At 33.6% G+C, this 20,851-nt stretch overlaps 1 protein-coding gene across 4 annotated transcripts in view; it reads left to right on the top strand.

The window, feature by feature from the left end:
* TRAPPC8 (trafficking protein particle complex 8) overlaps nt 1-20,851 on the top strand; it is a 66,524-nt gene that overhangs the window by 7,274 nt on the left and 38,399 nt on the right. For 3 of the 4 annotated variants that reach the window (XM_015565679.1, XM_015565678.1, XM_015565680.1), the window contains 9 exons: nt 4,268-4,357; nt 5,866-6,040; nt 8,028-8,181; nt 10,692-10,785; nt 11,238-11,497; nt 11,852-11,967; nt 12,624-12,774; nt 16,279-16,379; nt 17,912-18,017. In XM_015565679.1, coding sequence (XP_015421165.1) covers nt 4,268-4,357; nt 5,866-6,040; nt 8,028-8,181; nt 10,692-10,785; nt 11,238-11,497; nt 11,852-11,967; nt 12,624-12,774; nt 16,279-16,379; nt 17,912-18,017 — 1,247 coding nt within the window. The remainder of the gene's footprint in view (nt 1-4,267; nt 4,358-5,865; nt 6,041-8,027; nt 8,182-10,691; nt 10,786-11,237; nt 11,498-11,851; nt 11,968-12,623; nt 12,775-16,278; nt 16,380-17,911; nt 18,018-20,851) is intronic. The other variant, XM_006766375.2, reaches the window with a different exon arrangement.

Here is a 20,851-nt window from a genome sequence, read left to right as displayed (position 1 = left end):
CCAGACTGTGAGAGGGCACAGGCCGGGCTAAGGCCCCCCACCCCCCATCCCCAGTGCACAAATTTTTGTGCAGCGGGCCTCTAGTAAAGAATTTTAAAAAACACGTGAAGCCTGGCCAGTGTAGCTGCGTTGGGCATCGTCCTGTGCACCCAAGGGTTGTTAGTTCAATTCCTGGTCAGGGCACATGCATGCCCAGGTTGTGGGCTCGATCCCTGCTTGGGATGTGCAAGAGGCAGCTGATGAGTGTGTGGCTCTTACATCAATGTTTCTCTCTCTTTCTCTCCCTCTCCCTTCTTCTCTCTCTAAAAATCAATAAAATATCTTGTTAAAAAACAGGTGAAATTAATTTTAATACTATATTTTTCTTAATCCAGACTATACAAAATATTATTTCAACGTGTAATTGGAAATTTTACTTTTTTTGTACTGCCTTTGAAATCTATATCACATCTTGATTCAGACAAGCCACATTTCAAGTGCTTGCTAGCCACATGTTGCTAGTGGCTAACTAACTGGACAGTCCTGCAAAAATATTTTACTGTTTTTTGGGTTTTTTTGCTGTGCCTTTATTCTGTAAATAACTTGTAAAGTGAATGAAAAATACAGTAAAATATCAAGGGTCAGTTAGATCCAGTTAGTAAATGGCAATGACTATTTTTTCCTGATATACTGAGGACCAAAAGGAATATCGTTTGACTAGAGTACAATTTATTTTTAAAAGATCTTCCACTGTGGTGTCTTAGAAATTTAACAATAGGGCGTAAATAATCATGACCCTCATCTCTTTGGAATACTTTGATTTTTGCTGATTTTTCTGAAAATATTTGATTAGAAATAGTCTCCTCAAGAATAGTTCTCATGGGTGTTGTGAAAATATAAGGTTAGTATTTCTTAGTTTTTAATATTACCTAAGATCTTTTATGATTTGCAAAATGCTCATAAGTTTTATGAGTTCTGGTTTTAGTTTTTTGTAGCTTTTATATTAAGATTCTCTGTATTAAACAGTATTTTCTGATAATCATAATGTCAGATATTCTTTACTTTGAGGCTATACATTTATATAATTAAATATTTTACATTTAATTGTTTAATTCCTTTCCTTTATTAGGATATTTTTATTCTGAATATATACAGGGTGGGGCAAATGTAGGTTTACAGTTGTTCATATGGAAAATAATAATTAACTGTTTTATCAACTAAATATTAGGTTTAGAATATTTATGTAATGTTCTAAATATATTTAAAAAATAAATCCTCTGTCATTTCAAGAAAATAACAATAAATAATACTGTAAGAATAAACTGTGTTTTGTGTACTCACAACTGTAAACCTACTTTTGCTCCACCCTGTGTTTAATTGGTATATCTGCTCCTGTTTATCTAAAGTTGCATAGTCATAAGTGCCAACTTTATTTGTAATATGTTAGTATTTCTTAGTTTGATAGTGATTTTCTGGCACTTTCAGCTTTTGTAAATGCCTAGGAAGGGTAAATATGTGATTTACAGGTGATGCTTATATTTAGGATATTCAGTCTTTTTCACCTGCAGATTTGGGGTCAGTAAGTACTTTGGTTTCAGTACGAGGATCCAAGTTGCTCTAGGTTTAACTCACTGCTGTAGCTCTTGTTAGACTTTTGTTGGGAATAGTAATAACTTCATGTCTCAGATCACTGACACTGAAAAGGGAACAAAGAAGGATGGCTGGGGGTAGACCATCCTGTTGTTTTTCTGGCCTTTCGCTGCCTTCCTAACCTTCCTTACCAAGACAGAATGCATTCTGCATAAAGAAACTGGTAGGATAACATGGGTGCTCTTTAAATTCCAAAGAACATACAGAGGTGGAAAGGGGTATGGGCAAAGTATTAATTTCATCCCCAAATAAGTATAAGAGAATTTATTAAGGGAGAGAATCATCACTAAATGTTGAAGTCTTTTGTTAACAGACGGCATTTTGGGTTACTCTACAGCACATAAGACTATTACGTTTTCCACTTTCTACAAAAGTGTCATTTGAAAAAAAATAAAAAGGTTGCCCTTGATTTATTGGCATGTAAAGTAACTGAAGGAGGACTTCTTAATTAGCTCCTTAAGGACATAAAAGGCTGAAGGGAAAATTTACTCTCTCTACGTGAAAGTGACCTTCTTGAAAGATAAAACCCACTTTTGCCATATATATTTTTAAAATTTTCCTTTGTTTTTCATTTCCTTAGTGAGTACCCAGTATCTTGTTACCAGTATTTAGAAAGTATTATTTCAATTTAAGAACTCATGTGTGTATACTTGCTTTTTAAAAATTAAACTTTATTTTGAAATATAAACATATTTTTATTGATTTCAGAGAGTAAGGGAGAGAGAGAAACATCAATGATGAGAATCATCGATCGGGTGCCTCCTGCACGCCCCTTACTAGGGATGGAGCCTGCAACCCAGGCATATGGCCTGACCAGGAATTTCAGTTCACAAGTCGATGCTCAACCACTGAACAACACGGGTCGGGCATAATTTTTGCCACTTTTTATATAGATTATAATATTTCTGGGAATGTTTTTCTTTTTCTGTAGCAGTAAACATGAAATTGTTACACTAATAGCCCTCCTAAACAATACTAAAATATGGGTTATTCTCATAAGGCATTTGTTGGAATTAAATGTTTGTGTATGTATGCTACCAGGTGGAATATGCTATTTGGTCAAGCTGCATAGCTTTTTTCTCTTCAGCCTTCCTACTCATTTAATGTAGTATTAAACAGGAAATCTATTTGCTGTTTTCAGTGATTAAGATGAAAACAAAAAATACACATGACTTGGTAATCAACTTAAGAAACTAGGAATAGAGTGTCCTTTCAGAAATACTGTGATTTAGATCCCTGGTCAGCAAACTGTGGCTCGCGAGCCACATGCGGCTCTTTGGCCCCTTGAGTGTGGCTCTTCCTAAGCCTTAGGAGGACCCTAATTAAGTTAATAACAATGTACCTACCTATCTAGTTTAAGTTTAAAAAATTTGGCTCTCAAAAGAATTTTCAATCGTTGTACTGTTGATATTTGGCTCTGTTGACTGATGAGTTTGCCTACCACTGATTTAGATAATCTACTTAAACCTAGTGAAATGACTAAGTTTAAGTTCAAATAAAAAATGTTAGCCCTAGCTGGTTTGGCTCAGTGGATAGAGCACCAGCCTGTGAACTGAAGGGTCCCAGGTTCAATTCCAGTCAGGAGCACATGCCCAGGCTGTGCGTTTGGTCCCCAATAGGGGGCGTGCAGGAAGCAGCCAATCAGTGATCTCTCTCATTGATGTTTCTATCTCTCCCTCTCCCTTCCTCTCTGAAATCAATAAAAATATATTTTAAAAAATGTTAGAATAGTTGTAATGTAAAATGCTTAGCATGGAACAAGAGGGATTTGATATTTTAAGAAACAATATACGTGTATACAAAAAGTGAAAACATCTATCTTTTATATTTGATTATAAGGTAAATATGCTTTGAAATTCCATTTAAAGAGGTTTTATTACTGTCATAGTCAAGTAATTAAGTTATAAAGTAGTGTTTGTCAGCCTTGCCACTATTGACATTGAGCCATATAATTAATTCTTTGAAGTGGGGGCTGTCTTGTTCTGTTTATTGTAGGATGTTTTGCATCATTCCTGTTTCCCTTGATGCCAGTAACACCCCCTCCTCACTCCCAGATGTGACAACCCAGAGTATTTCCAGACATGACTAAATGTTTCCTGGTGGTTAAAGCCGCTCTCAGTTGAGAACCAGTATTCTGAAATGATATCATTTATAACAATGTGACTAGTGGCAAGAACACAAAACTACTTCTAAAATTGTTTTGCTCATGTAGGTGATATTTAAAGCATTAATAGGTAAGTAAATTGTGGGATTATTATGTAGGTTTGGTAATAAATCAGTTTTATATTTGCAAATATATAGGGTGTGCCAAAAAATGTATATACATTTTAACAGCTGATTCTATTACATTTTGAAAAGAAAATATTTTAATAAATACTGCCTTTATAATTATTCAAAGTATGTATACATTTCTTTGGGACACCCCCTGTATGTACTCCCATATATGAATGTATTTGTGTATATGGCTTTATACGTAGACACATCATATGTATGTATTAAATAAAGCACAGGTGAAAATGCTTGTTTATTGCTAGAAATTACTAACTTATGCCTTTAAGGAGTATGGACTTGAAATTTTGTCTGTTGTAAACTGATTCTATTGAGAAATTTTAACTGTTTTGTTTATGATTAATTTTAGCTACTACTCCATGGTTTGAGTCTTACAGAGAGACCTTTCTTCAGTCAATGCCCGCATCAGATCATGAATTTCTGAACCACTATTTAGCGTGTATCCTTTGACCTTTTTGTTCTCTTAAAATCAAATGTTTTGAAAGTTACTAATCTCAAAAATAGTTATTTGAAGTCAAAATTATTGAAAGGATATAGAAAATGTGTTTTTTAAAAAAATATATTTTTATTGATTTCAGAAGGGAAAGGAAAGGGAGAGATAGTAACATCAATGGTGAGAGAGAATCATTGAATGGATGCCTCCTGCACGCCCCCTACTGGAGACCGAGCCTGTAACCCAGGCATGTGCCCTTGACCAGAGTGCAACCCGGGACCCTTCAGTCTCCAGGCGGTGCTCTATCCACTGAACCAAACCAGCAAGGGCTGGATTTTTTAAAAAGTGATAATGCTTCAAAAGTTTTCGTTATTGTTGTGTTGTTAAGTGGTGTCCTAGATAGGGATTGGTGTAATAAATTAATTTTTGATTATAAAATAAGAATACTGAGGGATTGTTTGTTTTTCTTTATCCCCCAACTCAAGTGGTTTATGCATAATAAGTATTTTTTAAAATAATATATTTTTAATTATTTTAGAGAGAAAGGAAAGGATAAGGAGAGAGAGAAAGACATTGGTGTGAGACAGACACATTGATTGGCTGCCTCCTGCGCGTCCCTAACTGGGGATTGACTGAAACCCAGGCATGTGCCCTGACCATGAATCGAACTATCGACCTTTTGGTGCATGGGATGACTCTCAACCAACTGAGCCACACAGGCCAGGGCATGCATAATAAATTATTAAGCCATTTTAGGAAAAAAAAATGTAGACTGCAGTGTCAACTGGCTTGTGAAGATTGCCTCAAAATTAATTACTTTTGCAAAAGCTCATATTTAAAAAGTTTTTCAGTTTTTTTTAAAAATATATTTTATTTTTTACAGAGAGGAAGGGAGAGAGATAGAGAGGTAGAAACATCGATGAGAGAGAAACATCGATCAACTGCCTCCTGCACATCTCCCACTGGGGATGTGCCCGCAACCCTGGTACATGCCCTTGACCGGAATCGAACCCGGGACCCTTGAGTCCGCAGGCCGATGCTCTGTCCACTGAGCCAAACCGGTTTCAGGGGGTTTTTCAGTTTTTTAGTAAGCTGTTTTGTAGCTATTAACCTCCTTTTACAGTTAATGGGTTTTTTTAGTTTCTTTAATGAGATTACAGAGAAAAGTTAAGAGATAGGATAGAGTATGATACTGCAGGAAAATGGAATGGGGAGGAGCAAGTGTCAGCAGAATTGTTGGATATATTGATAATTGTTCGATTTTGATATTGTCCGTTTTTATTTTCTTGGATTTCCATATTGATATGTAAATGACCTAACAACTGTCAAGAAAAAAATCTTTATGATTTAGAACCTTGAATAATATTGAGGTGTTGGAGACACTATTTTGTGCTTGCTGTGAAAATCTCTGATATCAATTTTTTTGGGTCAGAAATTATCTTCCTAAGTTTATTTTAATAGGATATTTTTATCATTGAGTGCTAAGTGGTAGTTACCTTAATATGGTTTATAAGGTATGCTGGTAGCATCGTCTAGTGAAGCAGAACCTATGGAACAGTTTGGAAAGTTGTCACAAGAGCAGCATCGAATTCAGCACAATAATGACTATTCCTACCCCAAGTGGTTTATACCAAACACACTTAAATATTATGTACTCTTACACGATGTAAGTGCAGGAGATGAACAGAGGTAAGCTTTCCATTTTTAATTAAGAGATTTTCTTCTTTTAAATGATACAACTTTAATTTGAACATGGTTTATTTAAATTTTAGGTATATTTTTCATCTGAGAAAGTAAAAATTTAGTAAAAAAACATAACTATCTTTGATTTCAGAGTTATATTCAATAGCTGAATCATTTTATGTTAGATTTCATATGCCCACCCAAACTTTTCTTTCACTGTGAATACACAAGTGTTTGCCATTTTACATCTATATGTCTAAGGTGTTATTTCTTACTTTATATATAAAATTATTTCTCACTTTCTCTCTTTTTTCCTTCCCAGTTTTCGTCTGACTTTTCACTTCCTGGCTGTTGCTTATAGGCACTTCATTTTTCACTCTTCACTCTCTTGTCACTTTATATTTTTAGCCTTGATGTTTTTCACAACCTCAGAAACATCCAAACATTTCTTTCATATGTTCCCTTTACTATTAATTATTAGTGATTTGCTGTGGTCCTTTTATCTTTCAAGATAAGTGAATAAAATATCTTTAAAATTTTCTTAAAAAGTAGGATAACATTAAAAGCAATGTTACTTACGGAGTTGACTTTGACTTTTGGTTTAAGATGTGTATCAAATCTTCTGTTTCTCACTTTTCTGATGTCACAGTGACATTTACAATATGCAGTTAAGTAATTATTTCTTGCCCTTATTTTGAGCACAAGCCATCTTTTTAATAAACTTTTCTCTATAAAAGCAAAGAATTATTTTGAGGATTACTAATCTTTGAAATCATAAATAGTCTGTAGCCTGTAGGATAAAGAATAGGAATAATTTTGAACTGGCTGTTAAGATTAGTTTCTGTCAGTTAAATATGTTATGTATCTTCTAGGACATTTAAGTGGTAGTTCGGGTATTAGATTAGTGATTCGTATGTTTAGCAGTATCATTGTTAAATTGGGTTTAGTTTATTGTACTTGAGTATATGTACATGCAAGTATCCTTTTATCTGTGTTTATAGAAATTTATAACTACTTTACTTTTCTAGCCTTAATTTTATAGTATGTACTATGGTTTAATTGTGTGCTAGGCTTGTTATTTGCATAGTATTAGCGATTTAAACATGATAAATAGGTTTTTTTTTTGTTTGTTTTTGCATCAGATGGCTGATTGACTAAAAAAAAAAACCTGTTTAAACTAGATGAGCTCTAAGTACCAAAATTTCATTTTCCATCAGAATGTACTGTTTGCTTCTTAGGCTGTTTTGTCATTTGAATTATTTTGTTTCCCACCAGCGAGGAGGTTTAGCTAACATAAAATATGAAAATCAAAATACTTTTTGTTACATCTGATATACTACTCATGGATATAGCTATTATACATTTTATAAGAAAAATGGAATGATTTTATGTAATACATTCTATGGCTGCTCTTCTTGAGTTTCCTCTTTCTTCTGTACTGTGCCCTTTTGGAGACAGCTTAAGTGAAGGGTAAACTGGCAGCTAAAGATTTGTAAGTGTGGGGTACTATACTTTTCTATTTTAGCACTTGGGTTTTTGATGAATGTCTCTTCTCTAAGACAGAATTTCCCAAAGTCATATTTCTTGAAATCCTCAGAGTTGAAACAGTTAACAGTACTGTTTGCTGCTCTTTGTAAATTCATAGTGCACATTAATAAATGGAAGACTTAGAGATGGTTTGTTGCAAAGAAACGGACTGTTTACTGTAATTTCCCAAACTAGTTTGACCACCAGAACTCTCTTTGAGTAACATAGGAGTAGCTTGCAAAATTTTATTCCATGAAACACTTTGGGAACCCTGCTTTATCCAAGCTAGATGAATTTCAGTTAAGATCATTATCTTTGATTTCAGTTGAAAATTAGTCTATCTCTAATTTTCTGTTCTGCCTTTTTAGCGGATTATTTTTACATTATCTTAAAATTATTTTAGTATCTTTTATTGCCTAAAGTCTGCTCCCTACTTACTATAAACGTTTTTCATTTTTTAATTTAGAGCTGAATCCATTTATGAAGAAATGAAACAGAAATATGGAACTCAGGGTTGCTATTTACTTAAAATTAATTCTCGAACATCTAATCAAGCATCAGATGAACAGATACCAGATCCCTGGAGTCAGTATCTTCAGAAAAATAGTATTCAAAACCAGGTATATGTATAAAACAACAATGAAGCAAACCATAAAAGCTCTATTTCAGTTTTATGACATAATAGTATCTGTAGAATTTTTTATATCTTAGTTTAACTAATATAATTAGTAATATTTATTTTGGAATCTGGCTAGCTTTCATTCATCACCATGTGCACTCTTAAATCAGTGGCTCAAAGCTATTTTTAACTAATAATAATCCTTATGTTACTCCTTTCAGGCACATACTGTCAATGTTAATTGATCTTTTTTCCTTAAAAGATGAAAAGTGAATTACACATTGAGAATTGAGTTATGTACATTTAATTCATTATGAATGCTTACAGTCAATTCTTTATTATTCACATGCTCTGGGGTTGCCTTCCTTCATTTTCAACATGCTGTTCTCATGGCCCCCTTTTAGAGCTCATACTTTTTTAGGTGGTGGGTGGGCTTTTTTCCATAACTTTCCGTGATTCTTGCCTTGGCAATTTCAGGAAGTGTTGTTCCTTCCTAATCTACTTTCTTAATCTCGAGTTCTATACTAATGTTAACTGTTGACTGAAATGGGTTGGTATATGGTTTCACACTGTCAAACTTTCTAAAAAAATATGTTTTTATTGATTTTTTTAGAGAGCAATGCGAGGGAGAGAGAGTAAGAAATATTGATGAGAGAGAAACATTGATAGGCTTCCTCCTGCACAACTCCTGTTAGGCATCGATCCCACAGCCTGGGCCTGCCATGACCAGGAATTTAACTGGTGACCTCTTGGTGCATAGGACTAGGATCAGTCCATTGAGCCACACCCACCGGGCAATACACTGTTAAAAAAGCATTGTCTACCGCTTGGTAGTAAATAGTCAAATGACAAGTTCCTAAGATTAGTTCAGATAATCCAGAGTTGACTGTTTTTTGTTTAGAAGTAGGATTTCTTAAGTAAATGGAAAATATTTTTATTTTGTATAATTAAATAACATTATATTCTCTTTATGTGATCTTTTAAAAAATACCAATTATAAAGTTTAACTTTTTTTAAAATATATTTTATTGATTTTTTACAGAGAGGAAGGGAGAGAGAGAGAGTTAGAAACATCGATGAGAGAGAAACATTGATCAGCTGCCTCCTGCACATCCCCCACTGGGGAAGTGCCCGCAACCCAGGTACATGCCCCTGACCAGAATCGAACCTGGGACCCTTCAGTCCGCAGGCCGACGCTCTATCCACTGAGCCAAACCGGTTTCGGCATAAAGTTTAACTTTTGCTCTACTGTAAATATTTAATAATCTCTTTATTTGCCCTTTTTGATCCACATATAGTTCTGTACTGATATTTGCAATATTAAGATGAGTACTGACCTTCTTTAAGATAATGCTGGGGGAAGGTAGAAAGAAAGAACCAGTTGGATATGAAGGGGCTCTCTGTTTTAAAATGGTCCTAAGGCCACACACAGAATAGGAATAGTAGTGGAATATTCAGTTTAGAGCCCAGTATTTAAGGTTGAGAAGGACAACATAAGTCAGACTGTTCAGTTTGAGAACTTTTAACACAAGACCAGAAGTATCAACAATTCTATAGCTTATAACGCTAGAGGCCATGATTGGAGGATAGTTTAAATGTTACTGAATCTAACCCCTGTTTTCTAATGCTTTCCTTCCCTTTGAACCTATGAATGAATGACCTCAGTTACAGTATGCACTATCTTCCCAGGTGACCCTTTCCATGTCTGAACAGCTTGAGGGTCAACCAAGAATGTTCTCCATTTGTCTGTACTCATTTGTCCTGTGAGGACTGTATAAGTTTTCTGTTAAGACAACTTTCAAAATATAGGAGCATCTGGCGTTCATGTCCCCTTCTGTACTTTTCCAGGCTAAATATACCAAGTTTTTTAAAAAAATTTCTTAAAGGGTTTAGACTTTTGTCATTACCACGTTCCCCTTATTAAGTTCTATTTTATATAGAATTTGGAATATTTGGAATAATACCTCAAACTCACTGGTCTCATTGACTACATCGAGTATATTTAGTTTGTTTTCTTTGTTGACTGAGAAAACAGTGTATTTGTTCAAATAAGCATTGCATTGGATGTTTTTCCAAAACATGTTGATATGTTCAGTATGCATTGTAACCTATTACCACTGGGTTCATGGCCAGGAGATTCCATGCCATCTCTTTTTTCCCCCTGGCTTGACCTTAGTAGTACATTTCTTTTGCTGTTATTCCTTACTTAGATGCATACACAGATATTCATATTGGCTTGTACCCATCACATATAAACAGATAAACTGGGATAGAGATAATTTGATTCCAGAAGAATCAGGGTAATAGATTGAATGTGAAAATAAATTTAAGAATATAGTAGGTGTGGACTGGAATGCTAGAAAAAGATGCATAGAAAAAGAAGGAAAGAGTCTTGCTGTAGCAAATAAATGAGGCTTGCAGTTAGCAGAGCAGCCATATTTGTTGATGGATTTATAGTTATCTTAGAATGATTAAGTATAAGTGCTAATGCTGTTTATTTTGTTTTGATAGGAATCATATGAAGATGGCCCTTGTACTATATCTTCAAATAAGAATTCTGATAGTAACTTGCTTTCATTGGATGGATTAGATAACGAAGTCAAAGGTCTTGATACCCTTTCTGTAAATTTCTCTTTTTGATTGAAAATATGCACTGTTGTCAAAACATGCTAAGCTTTATAGATTAAAGATAGGGGAAATATTCATAATAAAAAAGATAATCTACAGGTTAGCTTTTCTGAAGATTTTATTGAGACATTTGAGATTGTTTTTATTTGACATTTAAATTTTATTTTATGACTATTGAAAATAATTCTTTATATCTAAAAACTGTATTTTTCCTGATTTATTTACATGACTTTTAAAATTTCTATTATGCTTAACAAGTAATAGCCCAAGCCCTGCAATTTTAAAGGGGAAAAGATTAATGTTAATTGTATCATAGATGTCTAAGATATACAGAAAAATAAAGGATTCCAACATTCTTTTTTTTCTTTAACAGTATGATAGTAATATTGTTACATTAACAATAGAGTAAAAGAAAGGTCTTTTTTTCAGTAGATGGCTTACCAAATAACTTTAGAGCCCACCCACTTCAACTGGACTCATCTAGTGACCCTTCTAACAACATTGATGGCCCAGATCATGTAAAATCTGCCTCCTCATTACATGAAACAAAGAAAGCAAATCCTGGAATTATTCATGGTGCATGCTTAACCCTTACTGATCATGATAGAATTCGACAGTTTGTACAAGAATTCACATTTCGGGGCCTTTTGCCACATATAGAGAAAACAATTCGGCAATTAAATGATCAGGTAAGATTTGTTTCTTTTTAGATTAATATTTTTTTAAAATTTTAGTACATTGTACACTTGAGAATATAATAGTATAAGTTTTTAAAAAGTATTTAAAATGTTTTTTTTTTTAAATGTTTTTTTAAAGAAAGACCAATATTAGGTTTTAGTAGCATTACTATCTCTAATGAAATTTGTTAAATCATTTTCACTAGGGATTTTTCAGCATATTCAACAGTTTTTTTAAAAAATCAGTGTTAAAAATAAATATTTGCTCACTATTAAAGCTTTTTTACTTATTTAAAATAGTTTTGTATGTAAAATAAAAATATTAAATTCTCATATCTGTCAATGTATTTAATCTTTTTTTTTTAGCTTATATCAAGAAAAGGTTTGAGTCGATCTCTATTTTCTGCAACTAAAAAATGGTTTAGTGGCAGTAAAGTTCCAGAAAAGAGCATTAATGAGCTGAAAAATACATCTGGATTGCTGTGAGTGAAATAGTACCTTTTTTTTCCCCTGTGTTTGACTTACAATGACCTGTAAAAAAATGACTATTTTTTTCACTTTCTTACTTTCAAATTGGTCAAAACTCAGGTAGGTAAGAACAGTGACTATAGGTAAACTCCATTAATTAAAAATTTTTTTTTTAGTAATTGGGTGTCTAAAAATAAAGAAGATAACTGGGAGTCACTTACGTTGCTTCTGGTTTCCTATTTGTAAAAAGGTGCTTTTTTTGTGTCTTTGTAAGATTAGGTGTTCATTAACGATTCTTCTATGTTAAAATATTGTGGTCTTGTGATTCTAAGACAGCCTGTACTTAGAACATTTTATGTAAGATACTGTTTTAAGGTAAAGTAAAAGCACGTTTTGCATTTAAATTTTTTTTCCTGGTTGTACATAAAACTGGTATCAGCTATTTACTTCATAATTTGACCATGGAGAAAGTGTTTGCCTGTTGTTGAGAAGTTCTCAGTATAGGGGTATAAATTATTTAAATATAGATTCCTTGGAGAAAGGATTTTTGTAAAACATGATTGGTTTTTACAATGTTCTGGGCAGTTAAGCAGCTATTAAACATTTGATAATACTTAGTGGTGTATGGGTCATAAATCACAAATTACTTTCTTATATTTTGTATTTATAGGTATCCACCAGAAGCACCAGAGCTTCAAATCAGGAAAATGGCTGACTTATGTTTCTTGGTGCAGCACTATGATCTGGCTTACAGTTGTTATCATACTGCAAAGAAGGATTTTCTTAATGATCAAGCAATGCTTTATGCAGCTGGTGCCTTGGTTGGTATTCTGTATAATTTATTTCCGCTACCATAGATGTAGAAATTTCTGCTAATGAAATGGCAAACGAAATACCTAGGGATAAAGTTGTACTCAAAGAGCATACAGTGCTTTACAGGTTTTGAATTAGCTGAATTGATGGATTTTCCTCAAGCTAGTGCTTTTAAACATGGTAGTAGGTAAAGGTTGATTTCTTAGTTTTGATTAACACCTTCTAATTTTTCTGTATGTTTCAAAATTTAATTCCAATTTCAGTTACTATATTCAAAGTGTAAAGTTTACTGTTTTTAGAAGATGCTTTTATTTTGGACTTCTTGAATAGTCTTTTAAAATTGCTTGAAATTTTTTTTTCCTGATGTAAGACTATAAATTGGTTAAGAACATGTACTTTGACTTAAGACAGACTGTTCTCTTATGTAAATTACTGATTATTTGTAAGTTTTCAGTTTTCTTGTCTATAAAATATGAATCCTAATGGCACAGGATTCGATAAGGTATAAGGCATGTAAGGTGCTTAGCATACCTCCTTGTATGTAATAAGCTGTCAGTTAGCATTGTACCACCTATGGTACACTGTCAGTAATTGGTGTGTAAACTTAGGTGTTTCAGAAAGAATTTTCTATACTTGTTATCACCTTTCAGTATTTTTGAAAAGTTGTTTTAAATATATATATAAAATTTGCTTTCTGTGCCTAGAAAAGAGTAAAACTAGCATTGTTACTTTCTACTTAATCTTCTTTAGAACATGTAAACTTATAAACAAAAGTGTGAAGAACAAACTGTATAAGAACTTAACCTCTAGAGTGCCGGGGAGCGCGATTGCGCTCCTCTTGTCTTTCGCCAAAAGTGCCAGGAACTCTATCGTGCTCCTCCTGCAGTATTAGATGCTAGTAGTTAACTCTTTATGTAGGAAAAAAATTTAAAAACCTTAACTCAGAATGCCTTGGCAATTTTAGCATAGTTCCTAGGATATTGGTTGGCACTCAAAGGATTAAAATACTTTGTTAGGTCATTATGATGTAGACACTTGTTTAATTGCTTCTGTTTTGTATTTTTTAATCCTATGTATATATAAAACTAAAATGGGTAAATTAAAAATGTGAAGCTAAAATAGCAAAATTATATTACTCTTCCCTTTATTTCTGTAATATTTTCAGTGAAAAAGTCAACTAACTTTTTGACCATCTTGTTAAGGAACAGAAAATATGCTGGGTTCAAGTGTTTTAAAAAATTATGTGAACCCTAACTGGTTTGGCTCAGTGGATAGAGCGTCGGCCTGCGGACTCAAGGGTCCCGGGTTTGATTCTGGTCAGGGGCATGTACCTTGGTTGCAGGCACATGCCCAGTGGGGAGTGTGCAGGAGGCAGCTGATCGATGTTTCTCTATCATCGATGTTTCTAGCTCTCTATACCTCTCCCTTCCTCTCTGTAAGAAATCAGTAAAATATATTTAAAATAAAATTATGTGAACTGTTCTTGGTTAGACATTCTCTGATTTTTCTATTACAGTCATCTAATGTAAGTTAATGAAATCACACATACTGAATGTCATCTCATTAATACCTTATAACATAGTTTTAAATTTACAATTATTAAATTTTACATAATGTACCTGCAAATTTAATGTTTGTATGGAGGTAAAAATCTTCTAAAGATATGGCAAAAATTTCTATGATTTTATGGCACTTAAGTTTTTTCATTTTTTATCTGTAGTATGATAAATACTGCATTAAGCCATTTAGGTGAAAATATTAATAGTAGCTATATGAGAGAAAATAGTTTAGCACTGGAAAATAAAGGCTTATTGCTATAACATAATGTATGCATGCGTGAAAATCCTTGTAGTCTGTAAAAGCTGCCCTAAAAGTAATAGGCCTTGGGCAAACAATGTTGGAACAGTCCTCTTAAAACATGTGTCTTTGTAACTGGAACACAGACAAAAACATAAATAGTAAGTAAGTATTTTTTGTATAATATAAGTATAGTATAAGTCTACATAGTCAATATATTTGATATTTTTATGCAACATAGAACTATGTAAATTCATTATGTATATTAAAATATAAACTAGTTAAGAAAATACGTTTCAGAGCTGTAGAATATTTTGTCACACATGGATATGACAGTTTTATTTGGTTTATTCACTAAATTTTGGAGCAGGCACTTCTGGGTGCTGAGGATACAGAGGAACTTTGAAACATACAGTTCTTATTGTCATGGAAATCATAGTCTGTCAGGTTAACGGCTTTAATCATATCCTTGTTTTTAGGTAATTAAATTATTTTTGTGTTTTAAGAAAATGTTACAGAGGAATACATTTACTTATCTTAAAAGTAGATTGGCATTAACAATTTTTCCCTTTAACTTAATGAAGATTTCATTTATTTCTAAATTTTTATTAAGCACCCTCCCTGCCTCTTTTTCTTTCCCTCCTTCCCTCTTTCTTTCCCTCCCTCCCTTCTTGTCTTTCTCCCTCCCTTCCTCTTTAAAAAGCAATGAAAATATATCCTTAGGTGAAGATTAAAACAATTTTGGACATAGTAGGATATTTTACTAAGAAAATGAAACCTGTATTTTAACCTTTATTTATTATTCTTTTAGCACCATTGTATATTATTTGAATTATTAACTAAAGTTATACTTGTAGGCCAGGCCAAGGGACCCTACTGGTGCATGAATTCATGCACTAGGCCTGTGGTTCTCAATCTTCCTAATGCAGCGACACTTTAATACATTTCCTCAAGTTGTGGTGACCCCCAATTTCATTGTTACAAATTGAACATAATTAAAGCATAGTGATTAATCACAAAAACAATATGTAATTACTTATGTGTTTTCCGATGGTCTTAGGCGACCCCTGTGAAATGGTCGTTTGACCGCCAAAGGGGTCACCACCCACAGGTTGAGAACGACTGTTATAGACATTAACAAGAAAATGGGCTTTGAAAATGAAATAAGACCTAGAAAATTGACAGTAACATGGGTCTTAGAAATGATCTTTGTGCTTTTGTTATGGTAAGGATATAGAGTGTGAAAATAATTGAAAATATATATAGTACAAGCTGTTGTGAGCTCTGTTCTTCATATTTTAATGCCAATAATTGGAAAGAGATGTATTTCATTTTGTCTCTGTATGTTCCTATCATTGGTCTCTTCTCTACTTACTGAGAAAAGGGGAATAATAGGGAGGAGGTGGCAGCTGAAATCTTAAGCTAGACTTATGTGGTAGATATATGTGCCCTCACTCAAAAGTCTTCTTCAAAATCTCATGTTTTCTTCTTTCCCCCCAAATCTTATTTAAATACTGAATAACAGACTTGGGAATTTGACTAGAGAATTTAAAATTTAAAAGCTTTAAGTATATTTTTAAAGTCAGTGTTAGGCTATAAAATTTGTACGTGTACATGCATAACAATCTCATCAAATTTCATTCCAGTATTTAGCCTTCCTGAATGCTGAACCACAAGCATTTCTGAAATAGTGTAAATAATGTCTTTTCTTCCAGGAAATGGCTGCAGTGTCAGCTTTTCTTCAGCAAGGAGCAGCGAGGCCATACCCTGCACATTATATGGATACAGCAATCCAAACGTACAGGGATATCTGCAAGTAGGTGACTAGAATATTTATGTTCTTTCCATTTAGAAGTAAATTGGCATTTATATTGTTATTGAATATAAATAGTTCTGCGTTTTTCATGCAAGTTAATATAGTCAGAGACAAGATGAGGTAATTTGCTGAAATTAGTGTTTCCTATTTTATTTGGATTTGTGCTCAGGAATTGGTTATATGTAATGTCGAGGCTACATGTTATATTGAGGGTGATTTGTATTGTGGGAACATCTAACCTTAACCACTGTTAAACCAGGAGTTAGCCATTTTGAACTTTGATTGTTAAATAGGCAAAACACAAACAGTTCAATAATAGTCCAGGGTAGGAAATGAGAAATGTTTTGTACACATCGTGAGAACTGTTAGAACTCATTACTTAATAAGAGACTATGAGCTGGTCTAGAAGTAGTCAGGGAGTTAGTTTCATGGGATGGTTGGGGAATTGACCTTGAAAGAAAGGTGGTTGGGATTTGATGGACATAAAGACAATTCAGAAATTGTGATTGGCAGGAATGATGTTTTGGATGCTGCCTGACTAGAGAAAGGGAATTGAGCCCTGGTGAGGTTCGGGGGTTTGAGAGTATTAAAAGTGTTGGGTGGTACATATGGAAAGATGATGTGAGAGAAATCACTATGGGGAGCCTCAACCCTCTATTATTTAAGCTGAAGTTAAGAGTTATGTAGTAGTAAATGGGAACTTACTGAATATTTGAGTACAGCCTTGACATAATAAAAGTTGTTTTTCAGGAAGATTAATCTGACTTTTCTATGTAGCATGCATGGGTTGTCTTACAATGTTGTTGGAGTATAAGTAGTACTTGTCATGGTGTTATATTTACAGCACAACACTAATACTAATAATTGACATTTATTGAGTGTTCAGCATTTGCTACTATGCCAAAGTAGTTTACATGCTCATTTAATCTTAAGCCTATAAAATGGTACAATTATTATCAGTATTTTACAGATGAGAAGACTGAAACTTAAGAGTTTAACTTGCCCAAGGGTACACAGCTAGTGAATGGTGGAGCCAATATTGAATTTTACCTATTATACCTTATATAATCTATTTGAGAATAGATTTGGAGATTCTGGCAGGAGATACAGCTTTCTGTGAAGAAAGAGGAAGGATTGAAGGAGACTGAAAAAGAGCTAGGAGAGTGAGGTAGCAAAGGGAGCCAGAAATAAGAGTGAAAAGTTTGTATTCATTTCTGTTCCGAGCAAGTTTTATTTGTTAAATAGCTGCTGGTTTATGGATACTAGATAAGTCTTAGCGTTTTGCACACTGGAAATGTGACTTTACTTAGTGTTTTTACCACAAAATTATATGATGAAAAGCTTTGATTAGTTATGAGAATTCTTAGGGTTCTTTTAAACTTTTTGGCAAGTGGAAAACAAGGACATGGATTTTTTTTAACTCAAAAACTAGAATTGGAAACATTTGTTGAACATATAGTTACTATGATGTATAAAGATATTATTGTAGTGCTAATTATATTTTTCTTGTCTTTTATTTTTTATTTTTTTAGGAATATGATATTGGCTGAAAGATGTGTATTGCTTAGTGCTGAAATCTTAAAAAGCCAAAGCAAATATTCAGAGGCTGCAGCTCTTCTAATACGGTTGACCAGTGAGGTACTGAAACTGTGTAGTATTTGTTTTAATTAGTGTTATTTCATAATTTTTAGAAAGTGTCCCCTTTTTTTGAGGATGGTTAAAACAAAATTAGAGTGGAATCTCTCTTTGGGAATTTATAACATGGCTACTCTTAGTTATTTGAATAAATTTTATATGCAATATTTTATATACTGATTTTATTTATAGATTTAAGTCTACATTATTATTAACCACAAACGTGTTGTACATATTCTGCATACTCTGTAAATTAGGTTGTGACCTATTCATAACAACAAACAAGCGTGTGCATCATTCCTAATGTAAAATTGACACTTAAAAGAGTGATCACTCAGGAATTTTTAATCTTATTTTAGTAGTATGACATTAAAAAAAATCACCATAAGCGTTTAAAAAATCTATATGAATATTTCAAAAGAGAAAAAGTAATCCATTTATAGTTGCCATTAAAGATTTATAACATTAAGTTGCATTTCTACAGACTTGTAAAGAATGATAGTAATTTATTTAAAAGTATGTTTAAAGACACATTTTTTAGATGAACGTGCGTAAGAACAGAAGAACGAAATCAAACACCTCTTTTGCTCCTTAAATTTTAATGTAATGTACACTACAGTTTTATTTATTTTACATTTTTATTTATTATCACCACCCGAGGATATGTTTTTATTGATTTTTAGAGAGAGAAGAAGGCAGAGGGAGAAAGGGAGGGAGAGAGGATGAGAGAGAGAGAGTGAGAGAGAGAAAGGAACAGAGAGAGAGAAACATCAATATGAGAAACATCCATCAATTGCTCCCCGAACAGGAATTGAACCTGTAACCTGGTATATGGGATGATGCTCCAATCAACTGAGCCAACCGGCTAGGGCTATTCACTATGATTTTACTTTTTGGACCATTCTGTACTTTTCACTCTGTATATTTTGGGGGGTGATTTGTTCGTAGGCATGATTTTCACTCTGAAGTCTGTCTCCAGCCCTGACTTTTTGAGTTTTAGATTTGTATGGCCAACTGCCTTTTAGACTTATCTTTAAGTTGACATACCAATGAGTAGCCATATTAACTTTCTTACCTTATAGATCATGATCTCAAATGGTCATAATCAGGTAGCTTCTCATTTGCTCAAGGTTTTGAAACTAGTTGAGATGCGCCCATATTCTCTTACCTGTCAGTAACACAATTGGGGGAGGGGGGTGATTAACTTCTTAAATATCCCTCCTAATGTCTTGGTTCATCTCCTTAATGTCCTTCTCCTGGCCCTTTTTCTGTTATGTCCTTCATATAGTCATCTGCAGTACACCAGGTTGTCCTAAGTGTCTCTGCCATGCCCTCTCTTATAGTGCTGTGAGACCTGACTTGCCATATTTCATTTAAGTTATGAGCTTTTGAGAGTAGGGGACTGTGCTACCTTCTATATATTTTTATCCTTAGTGCCTCACACAGGGCTTGGCACATGGTATGTGATTTACAAATGTTGAACTGAACCTTAATTGTTTTCAAAAGGTTTCTGTATGATATAACTCATTAGGTTGAGAGATGATATTAAAAATGTTTAATAATTGATTCTGCATGAACACTGACCAGTATGAACTGTTGCCAGACATAAACTGTTTGATAGAGCTGAATATAGAATCCTGTGTGTTGATGTTCTGTATTATAATAAGTAATCTTTACTTGGGTTTGAATATGTTGCTGTTGTTTTCAACCTAGGGATTCTCAGTGAATATAAAAGGAATTTATGGTTTAGGAGCTTGGATAAAATTTTTTTAGAGCAAATTCTTCTGTCTGCATTTTAACCTTGTAATTTTCTGTCCTTGTTCTCTTTTCCTTGCTATCTCTTTGCTTTCACCTTTCTTTTTCAAGCTTGGATGATTTATTTTGTCATGAAATTCTAGCAAACTTATTGTCATACTACTTTGGAGTAATGTGTGGCTTCTATTTCTCTAGAAATTGTGATTCTCAATGGCCTTCTCTGCTGTACCTTTTAGATATTTCTTTGAGACAGTTTAAAAGTAAAGACTTCTAGGCATAATGTATATAAAGTTATGTTAAATTTTAACTAATGTGTATTTATTGTATGTATTTCATTAACTAGGAGGGCTGCATAATATCGTAAAAAGTTCACTCGTCTTGAGGATAGGGAACTGTGTTACATACTCTTGACATTTATGAATTGTGCTTGTTAGGTTTTGCTAATACCATTATAGCAAAAGAAGCTGGGAGGCCTGGGTGAAAAGAGCTGTGCTTTGACTTTCTATTTTGGGCTGCAAATCGATGGGTTGTCTGGAATGTCGTCCGGATGGTCGTTTGGCTCTTCGGTCTAATTAGCGTATTAGCTCTTTATAATATAGGATAATAGTCTTGTCATATCATGAACTACAGAAAATAAAATATTCTTCAACTCATTCATAGCTTCTGCTGTCTGAATAAAACTCTTTCATTTTCCTTTCAAAAACATTCATGGCAGTTGTCATTCTTCCCAGGGCTTTTTGTGTGTGTTTCAAAGCAGTGTTTTTGTCTACTAGAGGTATCACTGAAAGAGATGAGCTAACAAAGAACTAAGCTGCAATGAGATAGGAATGTAGTTATTCAGATCTGAAAATTCATTCTTTCTCAGACAACAGCTTTACTGGATAAAAGAATTAAATTTTGCTTTAGCTAAATTACTACATGCCATGGACTTTCAGGTCTCTCCTAAATTGGTCAGTCCTTGCGGGTTAAATTTGAGAAGGCTGTGGTTTTACTGTGCTCGTTCTCATCTGGGTTATATATTACAGTCATTTACACACTATCAAAGATACCTATGGCATATCCTTATATTAATCAGAACGTCC

The sequence above is a fragment of the Myotis davidii genome, unplaced genomic scaffold (genome assembly GCF_000327345.1).
Source record: "Myotis davidii unplaced genomic scaffold, ASM32734v1 scaffold520, whole genome shotgun sequence".
Lineage (NCBI taxonomy): Eukaryota > Metazoa > Chordata > Mammalia > Chiroptera > Vespertilionidae > Myotis > Myotis davidii.
Note: the sequence above shows the minus strand (reverse complement) of the source record. Positions and strands in the feature narration are given on the sequence as shown.